Raw genomic sequence first — 11,774 nt, 5'->3', positions numbered from 1 at the left:
ATCCACCGCCGGCGTTTCCTTGGCCTTCCTCTTGGACCCACGGCTCTGGGGCGCACACAATTGCACACCAAACGGCGTCGGGCGTCGGGTCTCAGTGCCAGGCTTGGCCGGAGGGGAATCTCTCGGCTTGCGCTTTCTCTGCGGTGGGCTGGATGGGCAGGTAGGGGGCGGGCTCCGGCGCTGGGACCCCGCTCGGGTGGCGCCTTGGCCCCGCCCCGCCCCGCCCTCCCTCCGCCTCATTGGCAGCCGCACGAGCGTCGGGGTTGCCAGGGAGACGGGTCGCTAAGCTGCGAGTCAGTGCGAACCCTAGCCAGTCGGCCTCCGGCGGAGGCAACGGGGGAGGCCAGAGGGCGGGCGGTGGAGCGCAGCGCGCGGCGGCGGTGCCCCAAGTGGGTGCCTCCTCCCGGCCCCGCACGGCCCCCCTCCCGGCGCGGGGGCAGGCCGGGGCGGGGGGCCCGGAGGCCGGCGCGGCTCCGACACCGTCGGGGCGGCCGGGGGGCAGCCGGGGCGGGGCGATGCCGGGCGGTGGCGGTGGTGGCGGCCCCGGCCGGGGCCCGTGACCATGGGCATCGCCGAGTCCACGCCGGATGAGCTGCCGTCGGACGCGGAGGAGCAGCTGCGCAGCGGCGAGCAGCAGCTGGAGCTGAGCGGGCGGCGGTTGCGGCGGCTGCCCAGCGCCGTGTGCGCGCTGAGCCGCCTGCAGAAGCTGTATGTGAGCGGCACGGGGCTGCGCGAGCTGCCCGAGGAGATCGAGGAGCTGCGCGAGCTGCGCATCCTGGCGCTGGACTTCAACAAGCTCGAGCGCCTGCCTGACGGCCTCTGCCGCCTGCCGCGCCTCACGCGCCTCTACTTGGGCGGCAACCGGCTGCTGGCGCTGCCCGCCGACTTCGCGCAGTTGCAGAGCCTGCGCTGCCTCTGGATCGAGGGCAACTTCTTGCGGCGCTTCCCGCGGCCGCTGCTGCGCCTGGTGGCGCTGCAGTCGCTCCAGATGGGCGACAACCGGCTGCGCGCGCTGCCGGCGGAGCTGCCGCGCATGACGGGCTTGCGCGGCCTCTGGCTCTACGGCAACCGCTTCGAGGAGTTCCCGCCCGCGCTGCTGCGCATGGGCCGCCTGCACATCCTCGACCTCGACCGCAACCGCCTGGGCGGCTTCCCCGACCTGCACCCGCTGCGCGCGCTGCGCGTCTTCTCCTACGACCACAACCCCGTCACCGGGCCTCCGCGCGTCGCGGACACCGTGTTCCTCGTGGGCGAAGGCGCCGTCGAGCGCATGGCGGAGCGCGACGAGCCCACGCACCGGCCTCCGCCCCGGCGCCCAGCGCGGGCCTTTGAGGATGAGGAGGAGGAAGACCTGCTCATAGGCGGCGCTGGTTCCCGGGCTCTGGGCGCCCCCAGGGGCAGCCTCCGCGCCCTGGAAGCCGCTCCAGGACTGGGCACCTGAACCTATGTTCTGGCTGACGGGCTTCAGCCCCTCTGAGAGGAGGGGCTCTGGGAAGCTTTGGCTGCTTAGGCCTGCGGGACCGGCGGGCCCCTACTTGGGGCAATGGAGCGGCCACTTTTGGCGAGTTGCCGAGCATAGGCAGGGCAGGGGCGCATCTTCAGACACTCCTAGGTAGTGAGAGGACTGACTATCCCCTGGCTGATCTGTGGGCAATTGTCAGACCAAGAAGTCTGGGCTGGGTCCAGTCCCCGATGGAGCCACTGATAACAGAGGCGCCAGCTTCCACCTGGAACCAGGGTCACTGAGGGTTACAGAATTTTCACGTCTCGCTGAGTCTGGATTCAGGGCGCCCACCACCCTCCCTCCTTCTGGGGTTTGGGTCTCCTAGGCCCACCCTTTCTAGGGCAGGAACCGCTACCTCTGGGGTGGACTGCCTGCCTGTGTGGGGTCGGACTGCCCTTGGGAGGAGGGCCTGGCCCAGGAGCAGGGGCTTGGAGTGGGGCTGGTGCCCGGAATAGAAGTGGGAAACAGATGGGGGCCCCAGCACCGAAGCTGCCCTCACCCCTCCACCAGAGCTGAGTACATACCTCCCTCCCCGGCCCCCTGAGATTCGTATGGGGCACAGAAGGCAGGGGGTCACCCCCACCCTATTCTGTTCTCTTCTCCCAGCCTCCCAGCGTGTGCCTGGAATCTTGCTGGGAAGAGGGAGCTCCCCCTCCACTCCCCACCCCATAGCCTGAGCCTTCCAACTGTCAAGTTTGAAAAGAAGCCACCGTGCCTCCAGGGCCTCCTGCACCGCAGAGAGGGGCTCTCTGCTCTGGGAGGCTGCTCAGCGCCTCTCCCACAGCCTGCACTCTCCTTTCCCTTAAATGGGCACAGCCAGGGTGGCTGGCACGGGACTGGCACTCTGTACCTCCACTCCGTCACCAGGGACAGCCCCGAGGGGGTGAGGAAAGGGGCCTTGCTCTGCAATTCCCAGAGCCAGATCTTCCTCATCCAAGCAATAACGGAACGAGGGAGCCAGGGCCAAGGACACTCAGGGACACTGTTGGGGCCGGAGCCCCACATGGTAATGTTTTCTTTAGGGAGAAGAAAAAACAACTGGCTGTAAACATAAATTATATTTCTTGGAGAAAGAATGTGCATTTCCCATGTGCCTGTTTATTTATAATCCCTGGGAGCACCGGAACCCACTGCTGTGGGGACCCTGGACTCCCTCTGGCACTGCCCCCACCCCACGTACCTCCCGTTCCATGTCAGACTGACCCTGCCAGCTGTTGTGTGCTGTCTGGGGAACAAGTACTGTCGTCAGCAGTGGCGTTTGCCCCTCGAGGCTGCTGTCCTGTCTTGCGGAATCTCACTGCTTAATTCTGCAGAAGATTTTGTATGTTTTTGAATCACCCTCAAGCTGGGCAGATCGTTCTCTATTCTTTCACTGGCGCTGCCCCTCCACCCCCTCCATGACTCCATCTCTCTCGCTCTGTTTTCCTCTTTCTGTCTCTCTCCTTCTTAGTCTCTTTTTGCTCTGTTTTGGCATTTCTTTCTCCCCTTGTTCAGGAAAAGAATAACGATTTAAAGAAAGGAAGAAAGTTGTAAAACCCCAAGCCTGGAGGCCCATCTCATGGGAGAAGATCCTGCCAGGCCTTCATCACCATGGCAACAGGGGCATACCAGGCCAAAAGGTCAGGCCCTGCCCAGAAGCTCTGTGGGCACACGGGGTTGGGCCCTGGCTAAGGAGGAGGCTGGGCATGGATCTGGGGCAGTCAGCTTGCAAATGAGAGTGAAGGCCTTGAATGGACAGAAAGAGGAAGTGGGTGGGGAAGATCGGAGGCTGCCTCCTTCCCGAGGAGGAAGCGGGTCTGGGGCCTGGCTGCTGCAGACCTTGTCCCTCCCATAGCTCCCCCTGTTGGGGTTCCGTCAGGGCCAGTGGGCCTTCCAGGGTCTGGAAACTTGGAGAAAGTAATTTGATGATCACTCAGGTGGGGTAGGAGCTGCAGCTGACTGGGGACTGTCCTCTTGACCTGCCACTTGTATCGCAGCATAGGGAAAATACCCTTGGGCCTGGAATCAGAAGAGGGGTTCCAGGCCTAGTTCTGCTGTTGACCAAGTGATCTTGAGCAAGTCACGACCCCCCTGGGCCTTAGCTTCTTCATCTGTACATGAGGAGTTGGGCTTATTTATTTACTTTTATTTTATTTTTTTCCAAGATGGAGTCTCCCTCTGTTGCCCAGGCTGGAGTGCAGCAGCACAATCTTGGCTCACTGCAACCTCTGTCTCCCACGTTCAAGCGGTTCTCCTGCCTCAGTCTCCTGAGTAGCTGGGATTAGAGGTGCACACCACCGCGCCCGGCTGATTTTTGTATTTTTAATAGAGACGGGGTTTCACCATGTTGGCCAGGCTAGTCTCGAACTCCTGACCTCATGTGATCTGCCTGCCTCGGCCTCCCAAAGTGCTGGAATTACAGGCGTGAACCACTGCACCTGGCCCAAGGAATTGGGTTTATTTAGATCTGATGCTGCAGCTCAATACTTGATGCAAGGGGTTTGTCTACCTTCCTTTATGCAAACCTTAGACACAGGAGCAGGAGGGTGCAGAGGCAGCCATGGTCACTTGCAGTAACTGCTGTCATTAGTGAGCTCAGGTCTCCTCCCTCTGTCTGGTCTGTTTCCCTGTACTTCATCCCTGCTGCTCTCACCTGAGGACTCTAGGTTGGGGCAAAGTCATGGCAACGAGTCCCCCTGGGACATCCTGAGGCACTCAGGGCCCTACCCTTTTGCTTTGTCAAACGTGGCACCCGCAGCCGTGACTACTCGCCAGCTGAGCAGGAGCTCCCCCGAGGAATGGGAATGGGCTCTGTCCCGGGCTCTGCTACTCACTTGCTCTACACCCTCAGAAGCCAGTCCCTTCTGGAAAGTTTGAATGTGGTTAAATTGGGTACTGATGCCATAGAGCATGACTGAGGGTTTCTGTCTCCATGTGAGTAGGGAGGGAGCTACTGCCAGGGACAGCTGGGTGTCACAGCTCCCCTTGGTGATAGAGAGAGCACTGTATTAGGAGTCCTAGCATTCCCCCACCCACAACTTCCTGTGATTCCCACTTGGCCTCCGGGGAGCAGGGGGCAGGGGAGACTGGAAGGGACGCTTTAACAATGGGATGGGATGGATGGGCTGCCTCTGCGGTTCCCCACATCGTTCCGGGGCAGTCAGAAGTGGGCAGGCCATGGGGGAATAGGGTAGGGAAATTCCGCAAGAGTCATGTTTGTACCAGGGATTCAGGGGCAGAGGCCAAGGGAGCTGGCGGTCAGAGCAAGAAGCTTCCTTCCTGCTGTGGGAACCAAGTGGAGGGAAAGGCAGAGGAGGCGGCAGGGCAAGAAACAGGGTGGGGAGGGCGAGTGACTCACCCATAAGCCGTGTGAGGACTCCCAACCCAGTGCTCACAGAAGAGCTGCGTAGTCCCTGGCTGGCAGTCAGGTCTGTGAGTGGAATGGCTGAGAACTGCACCTGTTCTTGAGGCCCCCGCCCCCACCAGCCTCCAGGCAAGCACCCCTGCTGGCCGGTGTGGCAGCGGAGACCCAGGGCTGAGCTTTTTCCAGCCTCGTGAATGCCATTCCTCACCCCCTTCCCACCCACCCTCATGGGACTCAGGAAAGGGGGAGAACAGGTTCTTGGAGCTGGGGGCCCTGCCCAGAAGTCCCTCCCTGCCTCCAGTGCCACCACACAGGCTCACTCAGCCATCTGTCCCAAAGCTTCCTCAAGACACCTGGCGCTCTTGTTCTGAAGATGACCATTTATTAGCACACCCGGGCGTGCCACAGGGAACACGTATGCAGACAGGGATCCCTGCCCAGGGGGCTCACAATCTAAACAAGACACGACACACACACACAGGACACAGACACGGGGAGCGGGGCGTCTTCACGGGAAACAGATGGTCAGGGAAGCCACGAGCGGGGGCATCGGCGTGCTCAAGCCTTGTCTTTCTGGTTGTCTTTGCGGGGGAGGGAGAGGAGCGCAGGACGTAACCCAGGATGGCCTTCCAGAAAGTAGCAGTATCCGGGGGCGGGGGGACTCACAGGAGAAAGAAAACACCAGAGGGCGGTGGTCCCAGGTACAGGGAGAGGTGGGGGAGCATCTCAGATCAGGCGTGGATGAAGACAGACCCAGAGAAGTAAAAACAGAGGAAGGCAAAAAGTCCAGGGAAGGGCCCGAGCCAGCAGCAAGAGACTGCCACCTGTGCTGGGCCTGGCTGTCTCTGACTTAGGCTCCGTTTTCCGGGGCTGCTCTCACAGAGAAAGCCTGAACAGAAGCTCTGGCCAAGGGCGCCCCTGAGGCTACTTACCTGACCCCAGGGCTTCCTCCGATCTCTGGAACAGAGATCAGAAGGGCTATCTAAACCAGGTTGTGGGGAAACAAGAGACAGACAGCTTTGGGTGGGGTACTTAGTGCAGTTCCAGGAGGCAGCTGCTGGCCCCAGGTGCTGGGAGCAGGGGGCGGATGGGATGGCCCACTTCACTCCTGGCAGGGCCAGGGGCCAGCAGGTGGACACATGACAACGGGGATGTGCTCGTTCCTTTTGTGCCTGTGTCTGAAACAGATGTAGCACCTTCCTTCTGAAGTACCCTGAGAGCTGCGGGGGCTCAGCTTCCCCTGGGCTGGGTGGGGAAGAAAGGGCAGGGGATGGGGATGGTTATTGCTTTGTCGTGGTCAGAAGAAACAGGTGGAAGGAAGAAAAGAGCTTGCCCAGGGCCACAGAGGCTGGAGAAGGGATTACAACCCAGCTTCCCACACCTCAGGCTGGAACCTGTTCTATTGAGTAGAAAAGACTTTTCTAAAAGAACAAAAGTAGAAGAGGGCTGAGAGAAGCCACAGTTCCAGCCAACAGACACAGAGCTCCTTATCTTTCCTTTTCCCACCTCAGGGACCAGGAAGGAGGCGCTGGCCTGAAACTACAGTGGCCCCGTGGGTGGTAGTGGGAAAACTGGAGCGTCCCCCTTTGGTTTGTCTGAGCTGCCTTGAAGGGTGGTGAGGGTCCTCTGGGAACTGAGGGAGGGGACATCAGGCTGGGTGACCCTGGAGGGCACCTCTGAGGCCTAGAGGACTCTACTCCCAAAAAGCTTTGCGTCAGGCCTGATCTGGGAGATGTAGCTGCCTCTCTGCTTTCTGGGAAGCCGGTGGGATCATATTCTATAGAGATCTGAGGATGGGCTGGACGCTCAGGAAGGGCCTGGTCACCAGTGAAGTCAAATCCCAAAGGTGACACACTGAGGGGGAGGCTCAGCCCCGGGGCCCCCATCCCCTTCACCCCACTGCCTCTGCCCCTGGGGAGGTGAGGGAGGGCTGGGACCCAAGGAGGAAACAGCCAAGGCCCTACTTTTTCACGATCCTTTATTAATCAGAACAGGCCTTGCCACAAAAAGCAGGACCCATTCCCACAAAAATATGATTTTGCAAAGAGGAAATCTTGCTGGCTTAGAGGGTATGTGTGGTGGAAAAATTTTGTATGGTTCTTTTTTCCTGTTTTTTTTTTTTTTTCTTCAGTTTTTCTTCATTTCTCTTCGCTGCAAATTTTTTTTTTTTTTTTTTTTTTGGTGATGGTGGGTTTTTGTTTTATTTTTTATAAAACATTTGCACTCAAGGACATACAAACAGTGGCCACCGATCCCCACCCCTGGCGGACTCAGGGGAGGCCCCTGGCTTGTTTGTGGCTGTTTTCCTCTGTCCCTTCCCTGGCATCTGGTGCCGGAGGGCAGGTGTGGGGGTCCTGGGGCAGGTGGAATTTATACAGCAGTTTCGTGGGGAGATGGCCACAAGAAAGGAAACCAGGACAAGATAAGGACTAAGTCTAGGGCACCCACAAAGATGGCAGATGAGGCCCATGAAGGGGCCTGCGACACAGTGAAGAGACAGATGGGCCTGGGTTGGCCTCGGCTAGCTCTGGAGGCTCTGAGGGGGAGGGGCAGGTGGGCCTTGCTGTCAGGATTCGCTAATTACACTTTGCTCACGGGTAGCACCTTCTCTCTTGACCCTCAGGTCAGGTGATGGTGGCCTCACAACCTCCCCTGTGAGGTAGGTGAAGTATTATTACCATCATATTACAGATGGGGAAACTGAGGCCCAGGGAGTGCGGGTGACTTGCCCAAAGTCCTGGGATGGTGACAGGGCTCCAAGTGCCCTCCCCCCACCCTCAAGTTCCCCCATTCCCTGCTCTCCTATCACCCTAGACCACCCCTGCCCCATCCCATACCACCCTTGCCTCCCGTGCTAGCCTACTCAGCCCTTGGCCCACCGCTTGCCGCCCCGACATAGCATCCCAGAGCTCCACCTGCACGTGGGGGAGCTGGGGAAGCCCAAGCCTGGTCGCCAATGTGCCTGGATGGGGTCTGGTTGGGAAAAGACCCCTGCCAGGAGATGCTCTCTGCATAGGATTGGCTAAGAGCTCCATGGGCGGGGCTCGGGAAAAGGTGAAGCCATTGCCCCGCCCACTCGATACAAGTTGGTTGGATTCCCAGGGGCCTCCCTAGCAGGCGAAGGGGCCTGGGAGGCGGGGGCTCGCTCACTGGGCAGTCTTCCGCGGGGCAGGCGGGTGGTGGTGGGGGAACAGGAAACCGAGGCGGATCCAAGGGAGGGGTGGAGAAGGGCAGATCCCCTCCTCCACTCAAAACTTCCCACCACGCCCTCTCCCACATCCACGTGGCCTCGGGGTCGCTGCCCTCCCGTCCCTGCTGGGGGCCGCTCCCCAGCCCGCCAAAGAGGAGGGTGCAGTTGGGGCCGACCCCATTTTAAGCAAAGCTACAATATAGGAACATTTGGATTTACAAGGAACGTGGGTGACTATTTGCTTTACATTAGCATTCTTCACTCTACAAAACGATTCACCTACTATGTATGATGTTCTTCCAGATCCCAGGGAGAGGAAATGGTGGGGGTGTGAGATTCAATTTAAGAAAATTTCGCTATGGGCAAAAGGCGACCCATCTACTGCAGCAAGCAGAATGCTCAGCTCAAGGGGAAGCCGACCAAAGGAAAATGGTTCCCAAATGCCTATGCTCTCCCCACGCCCTGGATGTGGGGACCCTATCCAGAGTCCCCTTCTTCTCTTTGGGGTGTCACAGGCCCATCCAGGGTGGAACTGTGGGCTGACCAAGCCACAGACTGTGGGGGCTTGGCGCCACCTGGCGGTGGTTCTTGGAATGTCAGGCCCAGGCTCATGGACCCCCAGGTTTGGAGGCTTTGTCACCAGCTGGGTCTTTTATCAATACCAGGACCAGCGTGGGGATGAGAGGGCTTAAGCAGGGATCAGCCTGAAATCTGCCATCTCCAGGGGGAAGCCAGTTCTAGTCTCATCAGTGGCTGAGGCAGAGAAACCACGGCTTCTTTGTGTGTGGCAACCTCAGAACTCTCAGAACCTTCGTCTTCTCCCTGCCTCCTTTCCCTGCACTGTGAGTGAGCCAGGCAGAAGGAGCTGCTCCCGGGGACCAGGGAGTGGGGAGGGTGGGAAGACAGTCCTGGAGAAGATCAGGTGATGGAAGATCAGAGACTACACACGATGAGAGGGAATGAATGGAAGGCCTACAAGCATCGGGGGATGGAGGGGTGAGGAAAGAAGGGTGGGGGTCTGCACAGGCAGGGAGAGACGAGGAAGGGCAGGGAAGCTGGAAAGCATGGAGAATAGGGCAGATGTGGCTGCGTATGAGGTGTGGGAAGCTGGCGGGGGGTCTTTTGATGAAGGAGTTAGGGCAAAGCTAGTCAGGGCTCAGGACCCCTTGAGAAGGAAGGGAGATGAGTCCTGGTGGAATGCTATGCACACAGTAGGTGCCTAAAAGGTGTGAGTCAGTGTTCAAGAGATGAAATTGCTGAAAAAGGAGCTATTTCAGATTCTGAGCAGAAGGGGGCACCAAGGGGAGAAGGGGAGGAGATGGGGGGATGGCAGGAGGCAGCCCAGCTCTCAGCCCAGCTCCAGCATCTGCCGCTCTTCTGTTCCTGACCTCTGCCTCACCCTACCCCACTCAGCCCTACGGGCCTCTCCTCTCACACTCCTGGCCTCCACCCCTGCCTGGCCTTCACGAAACCTGCCTTCTCCGCATAGTCCTCCGCACTTCCAGGCCTCTGTCCCCACGCACACACACAATGGACACAACACAAGTACAAAGGGCCGCGGCTCCAGGACCCAGGAGCGGGCTAGATACTGTCTTCGGCATTCAGGGCCCAGCTGGCACCTGAAACTGCCCTGGGGACGGGCCTCTCCTGGCCAGACTGGGGCCAAACGCCTCAGCCTCCCCTCCCCTGGGTCCACCTCGGGGGCTGGACAGGGAGTGGCCTCTCTCTACTCCAGGTGCTGCCTTAAAGAAAACGGGGGACCATGCCCACCTGGCGGGCCTCTGGAGGGGTCTGCCTGTCTGGCCGTCTGGCTCTCGAGGTCCCCCAACTTCTTTAGTATTAGTAAGTCAGGAAGAAAAGGGGCAAAGCAGGAAAATGCCTCCCAGAGCCCCTTCCCCCAAGCTGGACCGTGGGGGACGGGGCTGGTACTTCCTAGACACGGGGCCCAGTTGAGTCCTGGGACCCCTCCCTGGCTGAGCCCTCAGGGTCCTCCCCTCCCTATGGCAGGGGGCTCAGGCCGGGCGTTGTGCATAAAGTGGTGAGGGCATGATGGGGACCCGGGCCCTCGGCCCCCTGGGCCTCCCTTGGCCCCACTCAGGCCTTCAGCTGGTGCCACTGGGCCACGGGCTGCCGGGGACGGGCAATCATGTCCTTCCAGTGTTTCACCTCCCCTGGCCCGCTCTTCCAGGACAGGTAGATCTGGGGAGAAAGGGGAGAGGATGGCATTGGCACAGGCTCCAGGGCACTGGCCCTTTCCCCCACAGGGGTGACACCCCAACTCCACCATGATGCCCTAGCCTGTGGCCCCCCAACCTCCACATGCTGTGACAACCTACTCCACAGAGGCGCCCTCCTCCCTCCCCGGCCAGCCTGGTCTATTTTCCTGGTTGTCTACCCCCACACCTCCAAGTCTGGGCACGCCTGACCTCTTGGAATTAGACTGCCAACCTACTTTGCGGTGGGGTCTGGATGGTGGGGGTGGAGGCAGATCGTCTCCACGGCCTTCCCTGCCCTATCTGTTGGGTGCTGTCCAGCCCCCGTTAATTATAATTGTTCCCAGCTCCTGGGCGCTCGCTGCATGTGAGTACTGAGCTAGGGACTTATACACTAGCTATACACAGCGATCATCCAATCCTACAACGGCGAGGTAGGGTTATACGATCATCTCCATTTTTCAGATGGGGAAACTAAGGTACGAAGAGGTAAGAGACTTACCCACAGTCACAGTGTTTATAAGTGGCGCAGAGGGACTGAAATCCAGGTCTTTGGAGCTCTACGCTACCGGCCTAATCCTGCTTCACAGCCTCACGGGGCTGCATGCATGAATCCCCCCAGAACCCCCAGGATGGGCCCCGCTGACCTCAGCTTTGGGACTTGGGGGCGAATAAGAGTATGAGCATTGCCCCCATTGCAACCTCAGCCCAGCATGATACCTACAGCCTTGGATGATGCCAGGCAGACAAGGGGCAGACTCTTGGCTTCCAGGGGCTGAGCAGGAGCCGGGAGTCAGAAGGATTCAGAGATCCTTGGGCTCCATAAGTTACCCAGGCCGAAGTGAGAACAAATCCACGTTTGCTTTGGTTCAGCCAACAGAAGGTAGGACTGTTTCAAAAGGAGCCCTAATCGGTATCTAAGGGACACCCAACTCCAAAAGGCTAAGCTTCAAAAGAACATCAAAGTAGATATGGTCACTTGGCCTTTGGGCTGAGCTGGTCAAAGGGGCATCGGCGGGACCTGAACCCTGGCCAGGCAGGGGCGCATACTCTCTCTGGAGTATGAGTGGCAATGTCCTGGGGAGTTGTCCCACCTGTGACCACAGATTGGCCAGTCATACTCCCCGTGCCATACCCGATGGCAGGCAGGGCTAGCTCTCCTCTTTCAGGCCAGATTGCCTCCTTCACCCCAGCAGGTGAGTTCTCCATTCCCATCTGTCTGAGGGTTGCCTCCAACTCAGCTCCCTTCCCTGTGGGTATCCAGTCCCCCTTTCCCTTTCCCCTACACAGGGTAATGCCCAGGTGTGTGCCCCTCACTCACTCCTGGCATCTCCCCTTCTCCCATGACTGCCCTGAGCACTGGTTCCTCACATGGTCCTGGTCAAACCGCCCTGCCTGAATGGATATACATGCCCCTTTATTATCATACTAGCTAACATGCGTTCCAAGTCCTGTGCTGTTTAGTGAGCTGTTTAGCTCACCTGTGCGATCTTACTTAATCCTCCCAGCGCATTGTGAGGGTAG

The 11,774-nt window shown here is 59.3% G+C and overlaps 2 protein-coding genes across 12 annotated transcripts in view; one reads left to right on the top strand and one right to left on the bottom strand.

Moving 5' to 3' along the window:
• The first annotated feature begins 312 nt into the window (after positions 1-312).
• On the top strand, positions 313-2,577 carry LRRC10B (leucine rich repeat containing 10B). The gene has a single exon (XM_002808066.4). The coding sequence runs from the start codon at positions 563-565 to the stop codon at positions 1,439-1,441; it is 879 nt and encodes a 292-aa protein (XP_002808112.3). The 5' UTR covers positions 313-562; the 3' UTR covers positions 1,442-2,577.
• Positions 2,578-5,207: 2,630 nt separating this feature from the next.
• The window catches only part of SYT7 (synaptotagmin 7), a 65,775-nt gene continuing 59,208 nt past the window's right edge, over positions 5,208-11,774 (bottom strand). For 5 of the 11 annotated variants that reach the window (XM_028833350.2, XM_028833357.2, XM_028833359.2 and 2 more), the window contains one exon: positions 5,208-10,236. In XM_028833350.2, coding sequence (XP_028689183.1) covers positions 10,132-10,236 — 105 coding nt within the window. In that variant the 3' untranslated portion in view covers positions 5,208-10,131. The remainder of the gene's footprint in view (positions 10,237-11,774) is intronic. The other 6 variants (XM_028833352.2, XM_028833354.2, XM_077962633.1 and 3 more) reach the window with 2 other exon arrangements.

Source organism: Macaca mulatta, chromosome 14 (genome assembly GCF_049350105.2).
Source record: "Macaca mulatta isolate MMU2019108-1 chromosome 14, T2T-MMU8v2.0, whole genome shotgun sequence".
In the NCBI taxonomy this organism is placed as follows: domain Eukaryota; kingdom Metazoa; phylum Chordata; class Mammalia; order Primates; family Cercopithecidae; genus Macaca; species Macaca mulatta.
The sequence above is the reverse complement of the archived record's forward strand: the minus strand, read 5'-3'. Positions and strand labels throughout refer to the sequence as shown.